This window comes from Oncorhynchus nerka, linkage group LG22 (genome assembly GCF_034236695.1).
Source record: "Oncorhynchus nerka isolate Pitt River linkage group LG22, Oner_Uvic_2.0, whole genome shotgun sequence".
Lineage (NCBI taxonomy): Eukaryota > Metazoa > Chordata > Actinopteri > Salmoniformes > Salmonidae > Oncorhynchus > Oncorhynchus nerka.
This window is the reverse complement of record NC_088417.1, coordinates 883,868-902,092: the sequence shown is the minus strand read 5'-3', so window position 1 is coordinate 902,092 and position 18,225 is coordinate 883,868. Positions and strand designations below refer to the sequence as shown.

Sequence of the window (18,225 nt, the reverse complement as noted above, 5' to 3'; positions counted from 1 at the left end):
ACATATTGACAGCACCACAGGACCATTACACCCATCATCTGACTGAGAACATACTGACAGCACCACAGGACCATTACACCCATCATCTGACTGAGAACATACTGACAGGACCATTACACCCATCATCTGTCTGAGAACATACTGACAGCACCACAGGACCATTACACCCATCATCTGACTGAGAACATACTGACAGCACCACAGGACCATTACACCCATCATCTGTCTGAGAACATACTGACATCACCACAGGACCATTACTCCCATCATCTGACCTGAGAACATACTGAGAGCACCACAGGACCATTACATCCATCATCTGACTGAGAACATACTGACAGCACCACAGGACCAATACACCCATCATCTGACTGAGAACATACTGACAGCACCACAGGACCATTACACCCATCATCTGACTGAACATACTGACAGCACCACTGGACCAATACACCCATCATCTGACTGAGAACATACTGACAGGACCACAGGACCATTACACCCATCATCTGACTGAGAACATACTGACAGCACCACAGGACCATTACACCCATCATCTGACTGAGAACATACTGACAGCACCACAGGACCATTACACCCATCATCTGTCTGAGAACATACTGACAGGGCCATTACACCCATCATCTGACTAAGAACATACTGACAGCACCACAGGACCATTACACCCATCATCTGTCTGAGAACATACTGACAGCACCACAGGACCATTACTCCCATCATCTGACCTGAGAACATACTGAGAGCACCACAGGACCATTACATCCATCATCTGACTGAGAACATACTGACAGCACCACAGGACCATTACACCCATCATCTGTCTGAGAACATACTGACAGGGCCATTACACCCATCATCTGACTAAGAACATACTGACAGCACCACAGGACCATTACACCCATCATCTGTCTGAGAACATACTGACAGCACCACAGGACCATTACACCCATCATCTGTCTGAGAACATACTGACAGCACCACAGGACCATTACTCCCATCATCTGACCTGAGAACATACTGAGAGCACCACAGGACCATTACATCCATCATCTGACTGAGAACATACTGACAGCACCACAGGACCAATACACCCATCATCTGACTGAGAACATACTGACAGCACCACAGGACCATTACACCCATCATCTGACTGAACATACTGACAGCACCACTGGACCAATACACCCATCATCTGACTGAGAACATACTGACAGGACCACAGGACCATTACACCCATCATCTGACTGAGAACATACTGACAGCACCACAGGACCATTACACCCATCATCTGACTGAGAACATACTGACAGCACCACAGGACCAATACACCCATCATCTGACCCTTTGCTATGAGACTTGAAATTGAGCTCAGGTGCATCCCGTTTCCATTGATCATCGTTGAGATGTTTCTACACCTCGATTGGAGTCCACCTGTGGTAAATTCAATTGATTGGACATGTTATGGAAAGGCACACCCCTGTCTATATAAGGTCCCACGGGTGACAGTGCCTATCAGAGCAAAAACCAAGCCCTGAGGTTGAAGGAATTGTCCGTAGAGCTCCAAGACAGGATTGTGTCGAGGCACAGATCTGGGGAAGGGTACCAAAAAATGCTGTCTGCAGCATTGAAGGTCCCGAAGAACATGGTGGCCTCCATCATTCTTAAATGGAAGGTTTGAAACAACCAAGACTCTTCCTAGAGCTGGCCGCCAAACTGAACAATCGGGGGAGAAAGGCCTTGGTCAGGGATGTGACCAAGAACCCGATGGTTACTCTGACAGAGCTCCAGATGTCCTTTGTGGCAACAAAGACAACAATCTATCTCTACAGTACTCCACCAATCAGGCCTTTGTGGTAGAGTGGCCAGACGGAAGCCACTCCTCAGTAAAATGCACATGACAGCCTGCATGGAGTTTGCCAAAAGTCACCTAAAGGACTCTCAGACCATTAGAAACAACATTCTCTGGTCTGATGAAATCAAGACTGAACTCTTTGGCCTGAATTCCAATTGTCACGTCTGGGGGAAACCTGGCACCATCCCTACGGTGAAGCATGGTGGTGGCAGCATTATGCTGTGGGGATGTTTTTCAGCGGCAGGGACTGGGAGACTAGTCAGGATCGAGGGAAAGATAAACGGAGCAAAGTACAGAGAGATCGTTGATGAAAACCTGATCCAGAGCGCTCAGAACCCCAGACTGGGGCGAAGGTTCACCTTCCAACAGGACAACGACCCTAAGCACACAGGCAAGACAACGCAGGAGTGGCTTCGGGACAAGTCTCTGAATGTCCTTGAGTGGCCTAGCCAGAGCCCCATCGAACAACTTTGGAGAGACCTGAAAATACCCGTGCAGAGACGCTCCTCATCCAACCTGACATACCCAAGAAGACATTTCTAAAAACCTGTTTTTGCTTCATCACTATGGGGTATTTTGTGTAGATTGATGAGGGGGAAAAAAACTATTTAATCCATTTTAGAATAAGGCTGTAATATAAAACATGTGGAAAAAGTCAAAGGGTCTGAATACTTTCCGAATGCCCTTTACACACCCACCAGACACCACTACGGGTTTCTTCACTCTACCCAAACTAAAAAATCACTCAGTTATGTATAGAGCCATGTCTTCGTGGAATGATCTGTTACTCAGTTATATATAGAGCCATGTCATCATGGAATGATCTGTTACTCAGTTATATATAGAGCCATGTCATCATGGAATACTCTGCTACCAGAGGTTACTCAGGTAAAGCAGGTTTAGCCTTAAAAAACAGATTAAAAACCATATTGTATCACAGAGCCTCTCCTCTTTCTGAAGCTCTCATGAACTTTTCAATATATAATTATATGAATATGTATATACTGTAGGAATAGTGTGTAAATACAGTAGTCATTTTGTTTTTGTCTCTTGATGTCTTTATTGTTATTTAATTTATTTAATTTATTTAATATTGTCTTGTGTTGTTCTTGTCTATAACTGTTATGTACCCTGGTGTATTTTATGTTTTGTTTGGAACCCAGGAAGAGTAGCTGCTGCATGTCAACAGCTTCTGGGGATCTATTCAACTAAACCATACCACTTCAAGGCTAACAAGCACACACATTTTCTTCAAAAAATGTCAGTTTCTAGTTCCATTAGATTTGAGTTGTTACATTCCTAGAAGTCAGCTTCCTTCCATTATTGGGTGTATATCAGTGGCAGCAGGGAGACAACACTAAAGTTGGAAACTAAATGTTTAAATCCTAATGTGGTTAACTTCATAATTACGTGGAGTAGACAGATATACAGATATACTCAGGACACACAAACCTGTCTGTTTTCTGTGTGTCATTGTGTTTTTCATCAGTTGCCCATCCTCCAGTCTGTCTACCTATCACAGCGCAGTAAATAATGCCCCATAACCTGTCTTCATGTTGTTGTCCCCCCCAGATCCCCAGCTGAGCCCATCCCTGTGTTCCTGGCCAATCCACCTGTTGTCTTCTTCACTGACTATAGAGTGGGACAGGTATTTGAGGTACGTACTGACTACAGTGGGACAGGTATTTGAGGTATGTACTGACTACAGAGTGGGACAGGTATTTGAGGTACGTACTGACTACAGTGGGAAAGGTATGTGAGGTATGTACTAATGACAGTGGGACAGGTTTATGAGATATGAGGTACGTACTGACTACAGTGGGACAGGTATATGAGGTATGTACTGACTACAGTTGGACAGATGTATGAGGTACGTAACGACTACAGTAGGACAGATGTATGAGGTACGTAACGACTACAGTGGGACAGGTATATGAGGTACGTACTGACTAGATTAGGACAGATAAATGAGGGAGGTACTGACTACAGTTTCTATTTTCCATTTATTTTTCAACTGTGCTGTGATGTTTCACAAAAGTTCTGAACCTTTATATTCCCATAGTCTCTACAGATTTTGCTAAGAGTATTATTATATTATTGATCGATTGACTACGACTTTTCAAATCACCCAGTAGTGCTTTCTGCAGCATTAGTTCAAAGTAATGTTGCAATTCTTCATCCATTACTGGACCTGTGCCCAAAAACAAGCTTCATATGGACTGGACCTGTGCCCAAAAACAAGCTTCATATGGACTGGACCAAAACAAACAATCTAATGACTCTCTCTTCACAGCAAAATGTGCAGAGCTGGGAAGGTTGTTTATTTATTATTTATTTCACCTTTATTTAACCAGGTAGGCCAGTTGAGAACACCTTTATTTAACCAGGTGGGCCAGTTGAGAACACCTTTATTTAACCAGGTAGGCTAGTTGAGAACACCTTTATTTAACCAGGTAGGCTAGTTGAGAACACCTTTATTTAACCAGGTAGGCTAGTTGAGAACACCTTTATTTAACCAGGTCGGCTAGTTGAGAACACCTTTATTTAACCAGGCTAGTTGAGAACACCTAGTTGAGAACACCTTTATTTAACCAGGTAGGCTAGTTGAGAACACCTTTATTTAACCAGGTAGGCTAGTTGAGAACACCTTTATTTAACCAGGTAGGCTAGTTGAGAACACCTTTATTTAACCAGGTAGGCTAGTTGAGAACACCTTTATTTAACCAGGTAGGCCAGTTGAGAACATGTTCTGATTTACAACTGCAACCTGGCCAAGATAAAGCAAAGAAGTGCAGCAATGCTCCCCATCCAACCTGACAGAGCTTGAGAGGATATGCAGAGAAGAATGGGAAAAACTCTCCAACGCTGAATCCGCTGAAAAACATCCCCACAGCATGATGCTGCCACCACCATGCTTCACCGTAGGGATGGTACCAGGTTTCCTCCAGACGTGATGCTTGAAATTCAGGCCAAATAGTTCAGTCTTGGTTTCATCAGACCAGAGAATCTTGTTTCTGATGATCTGAGAGTCTTTAGGTGCCTTTTGGCAAATTCCATGCAGGCTGTCATGTGCATTTTACCGTCTGGCCACTCTAGCATAAAGGTCTGATTGGTGGAGTGCTACAGAGATGGTTGTCCTTCTGGAAGGTTCTCCCATCTCCACAGAGGATCTCTGGAGCTCGGTCAGTGACTATCAGGTTCTTGGTCACCTTCCTGACCTAGGCCACTCTCCCCGATTGCTCAGTTTGGCCAGCTCTAGGAAGAGTCTTGGTGGTTCCAAACATCTTCTATTTAAAGAAGGAGGAGGCCACTGTGTTCTTGGAGACCTTCAATACGGCAGGAATGTTTTGGTACCCTTCCCCAGATCTGTGCCTCAACCCAATCCTGTCTTGGAGCTCTACGGACAATTCCTTCGACCTCATGGCTTGGTGTTGGCTTTGACATGCACTTTCAACTGCGGGACCTTATATAGACAGGTGTGTGCTTTTCCAAATCATGTCCAATCAATTGAATTTACCACAGGTGGACTCCAATCAAGTTGTAGAAACATCCCAAGGGTGATCAATGGAAACATGATGAACCTGACCTCAATTTCAAGTCCCATAGCAAAGTTGCTAAATACTTAAGTAAATAAGGTATTTCTGAAAATGTATTTTTGCTTTATCATTATGTGGTATTGTGTGAAGGTAACTTTACAAAATGTGGTAAAAGTCGAGGGGTCTAAATAGTTTCCTCAGGTACTGTGTCTACATGTTGTCATAACATTCCAGGACTGTTGTCTAGTGTTTCTCTTGTCATTGTACTCATCAGATCTCTGATATTCCCTGGTTTTGTTGAACTACAACCCTGTGATTCTGGTTCACCAAGGCTTCAATAAACGACGGCAGTGGAATCCATTATTTGCAACGATTGACCTCTTCCTCTCCTCTCCTCTTCCTCCTTCAGACTACAGTGGAGCTGAGGAACATGACTGCTACCAGCCGACATGTCCGGGTCCTCCCCCCCACCACCTCTCACTTCTCCCTGGGTCTCGGTCAGTACTCTAACCCCCCCCCCCCCCCCACCACCACCTCTCACTTCTCCCTGGGTCTCGGTCAGTACTCTAACCCCCCCACCACCTCTCACTTCTCCCTGGGTCTTGGTCAGTACTCTAATCCCCCCCAATACCCCTCACTTCTCCCTGGGTCTCGGTCAGTACTCTAACCCCCCACCACCCCTCACTTCTCCCTGGGTCTCGGTCAGTACTCTAACCCCCCCCACCACCCCTCACTTCTCCCTGGGTCTTTACATAGTTGAATGTGCTGACAACAAAATCACACAAAAATGATCAATGGAAATCAAATTTAATTTGGAGTCACACTCACAATTAAAGTGGAAAACCACACTACAGGCTGATCCAACTTCGATGGAATGTCCTTAAAACAAGTCAAAATTAGGCTCAGTAGTGTGTGTGGCCTCCACATGCCTGTATGACCTCCCTACAACGCCTAGGCATGCTCCTGATGAGGTGGCGGATGGTCTCCTGAGGGATCTCCACCCAGACCTGGACTAAAGCATCCGCCAACTCCTGGACAGTCTGTGGTGCAATGGTGGATGGAGCGAGACATGATGTCCCAGATGTGCTCAATTGGATTCAGGTCTGGGGAACGTGCGGGCCAGTCCATAGCATCAATGCCTTCCTCTTGCAGGAACTGCTGACACACTCCAGCCACATGAGGTCTAGCATTGTCTTGCATTAGGAGGAACCCAGGGCTAACCGCACCAGCATATGGTCTCACAAGGGGACTGAGGATCTCATCTCGGTACCTAATGGCAGCCAGGCTACCTCTGGCGAGCACATGGAGGGCTGTGCGGCCCCCCAAAGAAATGTCACCCCACACCATGACGGACCCACCGCCAAACCAGTCATGCTGGAGGATGTTGCAGGCAGCAGAACGTTCTCCACGGCGTCTCCAGACTGTCACGTCTGTGACGTGCTCAGTGTGAACCTGCTTTCATCTGTGAAGAGCACAGGGCGCCAGTGGCGAATTTGCCAATCTTGGTGTTCTCTGGCAAATGCCAAACGTCCTGCACGGTGTTGGGCTGTAAGCACAACCCCCACCTGTGGACGTCGGGCCCTCATACCACCCTCATGGAGTCTGTTTCTGACCGTTTGAGCAGACACATGCACATTTGTGGCCTGCTGGAGGTCATTTTGTAGGGCTCTGGCAGTGCTCCTTGTACAAAGGCGGAGGTAGCGGTCCTGCTGCTGGGTTGTTGCCCTCCTACGGCCGCCTCCACGTCTCCTGATGTACTGGCCTGTCTCCTGGTAGCGCCTCCATGCTCTGGACACTACGCTGACAGACACAACAAACCTTCTTGCCACAGCTCGCATTGATGTGACATCCTGGATGAGCTGCACTACCTGAGCCACTTGTGTGGGTTGTAGACTCCGTCTCATGCTACCACTAGAGTGAAAGCACTGCCAGCATTCAAAAGTGACCAAAACATCAGCCAGGAAGCATAGGAACTGGTGGTCTGTGATTATCACCTGCAGAACCACTCCTTCATTGGGGGAGGTCTTGCTAATTGCCTATAATTTCCACCTGTTGTCTATTCCATTTGCACAACAGCATGTGAAATTTGTTGCTTCCTAAGTGGACAGTTTGATTTCACAGAAGTGTGATTGACTTGGAGTTACATTGTGTGGTTTAAGTGTTCCCTTTATTTTTTTGAGCAGTGTGTAGATATATATACAGTGGGGCAAAAAAGTATTTAGTCACCCACCAATTGTGCAAGTTCTCCCACTTAAAAAGATGAGAGGGGCCTGTAATTTTCATCATAGGTACACTTCAACTATGACAGACAAAATTAGAAAAAAAATCCAGAAAATCACATTGTAGGATCTTTTATTTATTTATTTGCAAATTATGCTGTCATACCGCTCTACCGTTCTGTCTCCTAGAGATGAAAGTACTTTGGTGCGAAAAGTGCAAATCAATCCCAGAACAACAGCAAAGGACCTTGTGAAGATGCTGGAGGAAACAGGTACAAAAATATCCACAGTTAAACGAGCCCTATATCGACATAACCTGAAAGGCCGCTCAGCAAGGAAGAAGCAACTGGTCCAAAACCACCATAAAAAAGCCAGACTACGGTTTGCAACTGCACATGGGGACAAAGGTCGTACTTTTTGGAGAAAAGTCTTCTGGTCCGATGAAACAAAAAAATAACTGTTTGGCCATAATGACCATCGTTATGTTTGGAGGAAAAAGGGGGAGGCTTGCAAGCCGAAAAACACTATCCCAACCGTGAAGCACGGGGGTGGCAGCATCATGTTGTGGGGGTTCTTTGCTGCAGGAGGGACTGGTGCACTTCACAAAATAGATGGCGACATGAGGAAGGAAAGTATGTGGAAATATTGAAGCAACATCTCAAGACATCAGTGAGGAAGTTAAAGCTTGGTCGCAAACTGGTTTTCCAAATGGACAATTACCCCAAGCATACTTCCATTGTTGTGGCAAATTGGCTTAAGGACAACAAAGTCAAGGTATTGGAGTGGCCATCACAAAGCCCTGACCTCAATCCCATCGAAAATTTGTGGGCAGAACTGAAAAAGCTTGTGCGATCAAGGAGGCCTACAAACCTGACTCAGTTACACCAGCTCTGTCAGGAGGATGGGCCTCATGCTTCTACACCTGCATTGTTTGCTGTTTGGGGTTTTATGCTGTGTTTCTGTACAGCTGATGTAAGAAGGGCTATATAAATACATTTGATTTATTTCGGCTACTCAAAACGTTTGATCCTAGTAAAACAATTTAAAGGCAATGCTACCAAATAATAATTGAGTGTATGTGAACTTCTGACCCACGGAGAATGTGATGAAATAAATTAAAGCTGAAATAAATAATTCTCTCTATTATTATTCTGACATTTCACATTCTTAAAATAAAGTGCTGATCCTAACTGACCTAAGACAGGGAATTTTTTACTAGGATTAAATGTCAGGAATTGTGAAACTGATTTTAAATGTATTTGGCTAAGGTGTATGTAAACTTCTGACTTCAACTGTATACATAATATGACATTTGTAATGTCTTTGTTCTTTTGGAACTTTTGTGAGTAATGTTTACTGTTCATTTTTGTTGTTTATTTCACTTGTTTATTATCTACTTCACTTGCTTTGGCAATGCTAACATATGTATCCCATGCCAATAAAGATCAATGCTAACATATGTATCCCATGCCAATAAAGATCAATGCTAACATATGTATCCCATGCCAATAAAGATCAATGCTAACATATGTATCCCATGCCAATAAAGATCAATGCTAACATATGTTTCCCATGCCAATAAAGATCAATGCTAACATATGTTTCCCATGCCAATAAAGATCAATGCTAACATATGTTTCCCATGCCAATAAAGATCAATGCTAACACATGTTTCCCATGCCAATAAAGATCAATGCTAACACATGTTTCCCATGTCAATAAAGATCAATGCTAACATATGTTTCCCATGCCAATAAAGATCAATGCTAACACATGTTTCCCATGCCAATAAAGATCAATGCTAACATATGTTTCCCATGCCAATAAAGATCAATGCTAACATATGTTTCCCATGCCAATAAAGATCAATGCTAACATATGTTTCCCATGCCAATAAAGCCCCTTGAATTGAATTGAAATACAACTGCGGTCTTAATGATTCTAAGTAAAGAGGAGATAATGTTGAGTCCCAAATATCACCCTATTCCCTATATATTGCACTAAAGTCCTGGTCAAGAGTAGTGCACTATACATGTAATAGGATGCTGTATGGGATGCAGTCACTGACAGTGTTGTGTCATCAGGCAGGTTTCCAGGCGAGGGGGGTATCGTAGCCCCTGGGATGTCCTGCCAGTACACGGTACTGTTTGCTCCAGACTCCCTGGCTGACTACCAAGACTTCCTGGTTGTAGAGACTCAGGCCCAATACCCACTGCTGGTTCCCATCGAGGCCCGCAGACCCCCACCCATACTGACACGTGAGTGGTCCTGACCTCCGCCCATACTGACACCTGAGTGGTCCTAACCTCCACCCATACTGACAGGTGAGTGGTCCTGACCCCCTCCCCTACTGACAGCTGAGTGGTCCTGACCTCCACCCATACTGACAGGTGAGTGGTCCTAACCTCCACCCATACTGACACCTGAGTGGTCCTAACCTCCCATACTGACACCTGAGTGGTCCTGACCCCCTCCCATACTGACACGTGAGTGGTCCTGACCCCCTCCCATACTGACACCTGAGTGGTCCTGACCCCCTCCCATACTGACACGTGAGTGGTCCTGACCCCCTCCCATACTGACACCTGAGTGGTCCACCTGAGTGGACCCCCTCCCATGCTGTATGGGATGCAGTCACTGACAGTGTTGTGTCATCAGGCAGGTTTCCAGGCGAGGGGGGTATCGTAGCCCCTGGGATGTCCTGCCAGTACACGGTACTGTTTGCTCCAGACTCCCTGGCTGACTACCAAGACTTCCTGGTTGTAGAGACTCAGGCCCAATACCCACTGCTGGTTCCCATCGAGGCCCGCAGACCCCCACCCATACTGACACGTGAGTGGTCCTGACCTCCGCCCATACTGACACCTGAGTGGTCCTAACCTCCACCCATACTGACAGGTGAGTGGTCCTGACCCCCTCCCCTACTGACAGCTGAGTGGTCCTGACCTCCACCCATACTGACAGGTGAGTGGTCCTAACCTCCACCCATACTGACACCTGAGTGGTCCTAACCTCCCATACTGACACCTGAGTGGTCCTGACCCCCTCCCATACTGACACGTGAGTGGTCCTGACCCCCTCCCATACTGACACCTGAGTGGTCCTGACCCCCTCCCATACTGACACGTGAGTGGTCCTGACCCCCTCCCATACTGACACCTGAGTGGTCCTAACCTCCACTCATACTGACACCTGAGTGGTCCTAACCTCCACCCATACTGACACCTGAGTGGTCCTGACCCCATCCCATATTGACACCTGAGTGGTCCTAACCTCCCATACTGACACCTGAGTGGTCCTAACCCCCTCCCATACTGACAGGTGAGTGGTCCTAACCTCCTCCCATACTGACAGGTGAGTGGTCCTAACCTCCGCCCATACTGACAGGTGAGTGGTCCTAACCTCCGCCCATACTGACAGGTGAGTGGTCCTAACCTCCGCCCATACTGACAGGTGAGTGGTCCTGACCCCCTCCCATACTGACAGGTGAGTGGTCCTAACCTCCGCCCATACTGACAGGTGAGTGGTCCTGACCCCCTCCCATACTGACACCTGAGTGGTCCTGACCTCCGCCCATACTGACAGGTGAGTGGTCCTAACCTCCGCCCATACTGACAGGTGAGTGGTCCTGACCCCCTCCCATACTGACACGTGAGTGGTCCTGACCCCCTCCCATACTGACACCTGAGTGGTCCTGACCCCCTCCCATACTGACACGTGAGTGGTCCTGACCCCCTCCCATACTGACAGCTGAGTGGTCCTGACCTCCACCCATACTGACACGTGAGTGGTCCTGACCCCCTCCCCTACTGACAGCTGAGTGGTCCTGACCTCCACCCATACTGACAGGTGAGTGGTCCTAACCTCCACCCATACTGACACCTGAGTGGTCCTAATCTCCCATACTGACACCTGAGTGGTCCTAACCTCCACCCATACTGACACCTGAGTGGTCCTGACCCCATCCCATATTGACACCTGAGTGGTCCTAACCTCCCATACTGACACCTGAGTGGTCCTAACCCCCTCCCATACTGACAGGTGAGTGGTCCTAACCTCCTCCCATACTGACAGGTGAGTGGTCCTAACCTCCGCCCATACTGACAGGTGAGTGGTCCTAACCTCCGCCCATACTGACAGGTGAGTGGTCCTAACCTCCGCCCATACTGACAGGTGAGTGGTCCTGACCCCTCCCATACTGACAGGTGAGTGGTCCTAACCTCCGCCCATACTGACAGGTGAGTGGTCCTGACCCCCTCCCATACTGACACCTGAGTGGTCCTGACCTCCGCCCATACTGACAGGTGAGTGGTCCTAACCTCCGCCCATACTGACAGGTGAGTGGTCCTGACCCCCTCCCATACTGACACGTGAGTGGTCCTGACCCCCTCCCATACTGACACCTGAGTGGTCCTGACCCCCTCCCATACTGACACGTGAGTGGTCCTGACCCCCTCCCATACTGACACCTGAGTGGTCCTGACCCCCTCCCATACTGACACCTGAGTGGTCCTGACCCCCTCCCATACTGACACTCATATTGACACCTGAGTGGTCCTGACCCCCTCCCATACTGACACCTGAGTGGTGCTGACCCCCTCCCATACTGACCCCTGAGTGGTCCTGACCCCCTCCCATACTGACACCTGAGTGGTCCTGCCCCCTCCCATACTTACCCCTGAGTGGTCCTGACCTTCCCTACTGACACCTGAGTGGTCCTGACCCCCTCCCATACTGACACCTGAGTGGTCCTGACCCCCTCCCATACTGACACTCATATTGACACCTGAGTGGTCCTGACCCCCTCCCATACTGACACCTGAGTGGTCCTGACCCCCTCCCATACTGACACCTGAGTGGTCCTGACCCCCTCCCATACTGACCCCTGAGTGGTCCTGACCCCCTCCCATACTGACACCTGAGTGGTCCTGACCCCCTCCCATACTGACCCCTGAGTGGTCCTGATCCCTCCCATACTGACCCCTGAGTGGTCCTGACCCCCTCCCATACTGACACCTGAGTGGTCCTGCCCCCCTCCCATACTGACCCCTGAGTGGTCCTGACCTCCCCTACTGACACCTGAGTGGTCCTGACCCCCTCCCATACTGACACCTGAGTGGTCCTGACCCCCTCCCATACTGACACCTGAGTGGTCCTAACCTCCTCCCATACTGACACCTGAGTGGTCCTGACCCCCTCCCATACTGACACCTGAGTGGTCCTGACCCCCTCCCATACTGACACCTGAGTGGGCCTGACCCCCTCCCATACTGACACCTGAGTGGTCCTGACCCCCTCCCATACTGACACCTGAGTGGTCCTGACCCACTCCCATACTGACCCCTGAGTGGTCCTGACCCCCTCCCATACTGACACCTGAGTGGGCCTGACCCCCTCCCATACTGACCACTGAGTGGTCTTGACCCCCTCCCATACTGACACCTGAGTGGTCCTGATCCCCTCCCATACTGACCCCTGAGTGGTCCTGACCCCCTCCCATACTGACACCTGAGTGGTCCTGCCCCCCTCCCATACTGACCCCTGAGTGGTCCTGACCTCCCCTACTGACACCTGAGTGGTCCTGACCCCCTCCCATACTGACACCTGAGTGGTCCTGACCCCCTCCCATACTGACACTCATATTGACCCCTGAGTGGTCCTGACCCCCTCCCATACTGACACCTGAGTGGTCCTGCCCCCCTCCCATACTTACCCCTGAGTGGTCCTGACCTTCCCTACTGACACCTGAGTGGTCCTGACCCCCTCCCATACTGACACCTGAGTGGTCCTGACCCCCTCCCATACTGACACTCATATTGACACCTGAGTGGTCCTGACCCCCTCCCATACTGACACCTGAGTGGTCCTGACCCCCTCCCATACTGACACCTGAGTGGTCCTGACCCCCTCCCATACTGACCCCTGAGTGGTCCTGACCCCCTCCCATACTGACACCTGAGTGGTCCTGACCCCCTCCCATACTGACCCCTGAGTGGTCCTGATCCCCTCCCATACTGACCCCTGAGTGGTCCTGACCCCCTCCCATACTGACACCTGAGTGGTCCTGCCCCCCTCCCATACTGACCCCTGAGTGGTCCTGACCTCCCCTACTGACACCTGAGTGGTCCTGACCCCCTCCCATACTGACACCTGAGTGGTCCTGACCCCCTCCCATACTGACACCTGAGTGGTCCTAACCTCCTCCCATACTGACACCTGAGTGGTCCTGACCCCTCCCATACTGACACCTGAGTGGTCCTGACCCCCTCCCATACTGACACCTGAGTGGGCCTGACCCCCTCCCATACTGACACCTGAGTGGTCCTGACCCCTCCCATACTGACACCTGAGTGGTCCTGACCCACTCCCATACTGACCCCTGAGTGGTCCTGACCCCCTCCCATACTGACACCTGAGTGGGCCTGACCCCTCCCATACTGACCACTGAGTGGTCTTGACCCCCTCCCATACTGACACCTGAGTGGTCCTGATCCCCTCCCATACTGACCCCTGAGTGGTCCTGACCCCCTCCCATACTGACACCTGAGTGGTCCTGCCCCCCTCCCATACTGACCCCTGAGTGGTCCTGACCTCCCCTACTGACACCTGAGTGGTCCTGACCCCCTCCCATACTGACACCTGAGTGGTCCTGACCCCCTCCAATACTGACACTCATATTGACACCTGAGTGGTCCTGACCCCCTCCCATACTGACACCTGAGTGGTCCTGACCCCCTCCCATACTGACACCTGAGTGGTCCTGACCCCCTCCCATACTGACCCCTGAGTGGTCCTGACCCCCTCCCATACTGACACCTGAGTGGTCCTGACCCCCTCCCATACTGACCCCTGAGTGGTCCTGACCCCCTCCCATACTGACACCTGAGTGGTCCTGACCCCCTCCCATACTGACCCCTGAGTGGTCCTGACCCCCTCCCATACTGACACCTGAGTGGTCCTGACCCCCTCCCATACTGACACCTGAGTGGTCCTGCCCCCCTCCCATACTGACCCCTGAGTGGTCCTGACCTCCCCTACTGACACCTGAGTGGTCCTGCCCCCTCCCATACTTACCCCTGAGTGGTCCTGACCTCCCCTACTGACACCTGAGTGGTCCTGACCCCCTCCCATACGGACACCTGAGTGGTCCTGACCCCTCCCATACTGACCCCTGAGTGGTCCTGACCCCTCCCATACTGACACCTGAGTGGTCCTGACCCCCTCCCATACTGACCCCTGAGTGGTCCTGATCCCCTCCCATACTGACCCCTGAGTGGTCCTGACCCCCTCCCATACTGACACCTGAGTGGTCCTGACCCCCTCCCATACTGACACCTGAGTGGTCCTGACCCCCTCCCATACTGACCCCTGAGTGGTCCTGACCCCCTCCCATACTGACCCCTGAGTGGTCCTGATCCCCTCCCATACTGACCCCTGAGTGGTCCTGACCCCCTCCCATACTGACACCTGAGTGGTCCTGCCCCCTCCCATACTGACCCCTGAGTGGTCCTGACCTCCCCTACTGACACCTGAGTGGTCCTGACCCCTCCCATACTGACACCTGAGTGGTCCTGACCCCCTCCCATACTGACACCTGAGTGGTCCTAACCTCCTCCCATACTGACACCTGAGTGGTCCTGACCCCCTCCCATACTGACACCTGAGTGGTCCTGACCCCCTCCCATACTGACACCTGAGTGGGCCTGACCCCTCCCATACTGACACCTGAGTGGTCCTGACCCCCTCCCATACTGACACCTGAGTGGTCCTGACCCACTCCCATACTGACCCCTGAGTGGTCCTGACCCCCTCCCATACTGACACCTGAGTGGGCCTGACCCCCTCCCATACTGACCACTGAGTGGTCTTGACCCCCTCCCATACTGACACCTGAGTGGTCCTGATCCCCTCCCATACTGACCGCTGAGTGGTCCTGACCCCCTCCCATACTGACACCTGAGTGGTCCTGCCCCCCTCCCATACTGACCCCTGAGTGGTCCTGACCTCCCCTACTGACACCTGAGTGGTCCTGACCCCCTCCCATACTGACACCTGAGTGGTCCTGACCCCCTCCCATACTGACACTCATATTGACACCTGAGTGGTCCTGACCCCCTCCCATACTGACACCTGAGTGGTCCTGACCCCCTCCCATACTGACACCTGAGTGGTCCTGACCCCCTCCCATACTGACCCCTGAGTGGTCCTGACCCCCTCCCATACTGACACCTGAGTGGTCCTGACCCCCTCCCATACTGACCCCTGAGTGGTCCTGACCCCCTCCCATACTGACACCTGAGTGGTCCTGACCCCCTCCCATACTGACCCCTGAGTGGTCCTGACCCCCTCCCATACTGACACCTGAGTGGTCCTGACCCCCTCCCATACTGACACCTGAGTGGTCCTGCCCCCTCCCATACTGACCCCTGAGTGGTCCTGACCTCCCCTACTGACACCTGAGTGGTCCTGCCCCCCTCCCATACTTACCCCTGAGTGGTCCTGACCTCCCCTACTGACACCTGAGTGGACCTGACCCCCTCCCATACGGACACCTGAGTGGTCCTGACCCCCTCCCATACTGACCCCTGAGTGGTCCTGACCCCCTCCCATACTGACACCTGAGTGGTCCTGACCCCCTCCCATACTGACCCCTGAGTGGTCCTGATCCCCTCCCATACTGACCCCTGAGTGGTCCTGACCCCCTCCCATACTGACACCTGAGTGGTCCTGACCCCCTCCCATACTGACACCTGAGTGGTCCTGACCCCTCCCATACTGACCCCTGAGTGGTCCTGACCCCTCCCATACTGACCCCTGAGTGGTCCTGATCCCCTCCCATACTGACCCCTGAGTGGTCCTGACCCCCTCCCATACTGACACCTGAGTGGTCCTGCCCCCCTCCCATACTGACCCCTGAGTGGTCCTGACCTCCCCTACTGACACCTGAGTGGTCCTGACCCCCTCCCATACTGACACCTGAGTGGTCCTGACCCCCTCCCATACTGACACCTGAGTGGTCCTAACCTCCTCCCATACTGACACCTGAGTGGTCCTGACCCCCTCCCATACTGACACCTGAGTGGTCCTGACCCCCTCCCATACTGACACCTGAGTGGGCCTGACCCCCTCCCATACTGACACCTGAGTGGTCCTGACCCCCTCCCATACTGACACCTGAGTGGTCCTGACCCACTCCCATACTGACCCCTGAGTGGTCCTGACCCCCTCCCATACTGACACCTGAATGGGCCTGACCCCCTCCCATACTGACCACTGAGTGGTCTTGACCCCCTCCCATACTGACACCTGAGTGGTCCTGATCCCCTCCCATACTGACCCCTGAGTGGTCCTGACCCCCTCCCATACTGACACCTGAGTGGTCCTGCCCCCTCCCATACTGACCCCTGAGTGGTCCTGACCTCCCCTACTGACACCTGAGTGGTCCTGACCCCCTCCCATACTGACACCTGAGTGGTCCTGACCCCCTCCCATACTGACACCATATTGACACCTGAGTGGTCCTGACCCCCTCCCATACTGACACCTGAGTGGTCCTGACCCCTCCCATACTGACCCCTGAGTGGTCCTGACCCCCTCCCATACTGACACCTGAGTGGTCCTGACCCCCTCCCATACTGACCCCTGAGTGGTCCTGACCCCTCCCATACTGACACCTGAGTGGTCCTGACCCCCTCCCATACTGACCCCTGAGTGGTCCTGACCCCCTCCCATACTGACACCTGAGTGGTCCTGACCCCCTCCCATACTGACACCTGAGTGGTCCTGCCCCCCCTCCCATACTGACCCCTGAGTGGTCCTGACCTCCCCTACTGACACCTGAGTGGTCCTGCCCCCTCCCATACTTACCCCTGAGTGGTCCTGACCTCCCCTACTGACACCTGAGTGGTCCTGACCCCCTCCCATACGGACACCTGAGTGGTCCTGACCCCCTCCCATACTGACCCCTGAGTGGTCCTGACCCCTCCCATACTGACACCTGAGTGGTCCTGACCCCCTCCCATACTGACCCCTGAGTGGTCCTGATCCCCTCCCATACTGACCCCTGAGTGGTCCTGACCCCCTCCCATACTGACACCTGAGTGGTCCTGCCCCCCTCCCATACTGACACCTGAGTGGTCCTAACCTCCTCCCATACTGACACCTGAGTGGTCCTGACCCCCTCCCATACTGACACCTGAGTGGTCCTAACCTCCCCTACTGACACCTGAGTGGTCCTAACCTCCCCTACTGACACCTGAGTGGTCCTGACCCCCTCCCATACTGACACCTGAGTGGTCCTGACCCCCTCCCATACTGACACCTGAGTGGTCCTGACCCCCTCCCATACTGACACCTGAGTGGTCCTGACCCCCTCCCATACTGACACCTGAGTGGTCCTGACCCCCTCCCATACTGACACCTGAGTGGTCCTAACCTCCCCTACTGACACCTGAGTGGTCCTGACCCCCTCCCATACTGACACCTGAGTGGTCCTGACCCCCTCCCATACTGACACCTGAGTGGTCCTGACCCCCTCCCATACTGACACTCATATTGACACCTGAGTGGTCCTGACCCCCTCCCATACTGACACTCA

The 18,225-nt window shown here is 51.7% G+C and overlaps 1 protein-coding gene across 1 annotated transcript in view; it reads left to right on the top strand.

Annotated features, from left to right (window-relative positions):
• Window positions 1-18,225, top strand: part of dlec1 (DLEC1 cilia and flagella associated protein) — a 160,916-nt gene that overhangs the window by 12,035 nt on the left and 130,656 nt on the right. The window contains exons 8-10 of the mRNA XM_065006861.1: window positions 3,446-3,530; window positions 5,819-5,906; window positions 9,713-9,886. Of these exons, the coding sequence (XP_064862933.1) occupies window positions 3,446-3,530; window positions 5,819-5,906; window positions 9,713-9,886 (347 nt within the window). The remainder of the gene's footprint in view (window positions 1-3,445; window positions 3,531-5,818; window positions 5,907-9,712; window positions 9,887-18,225) is intronic.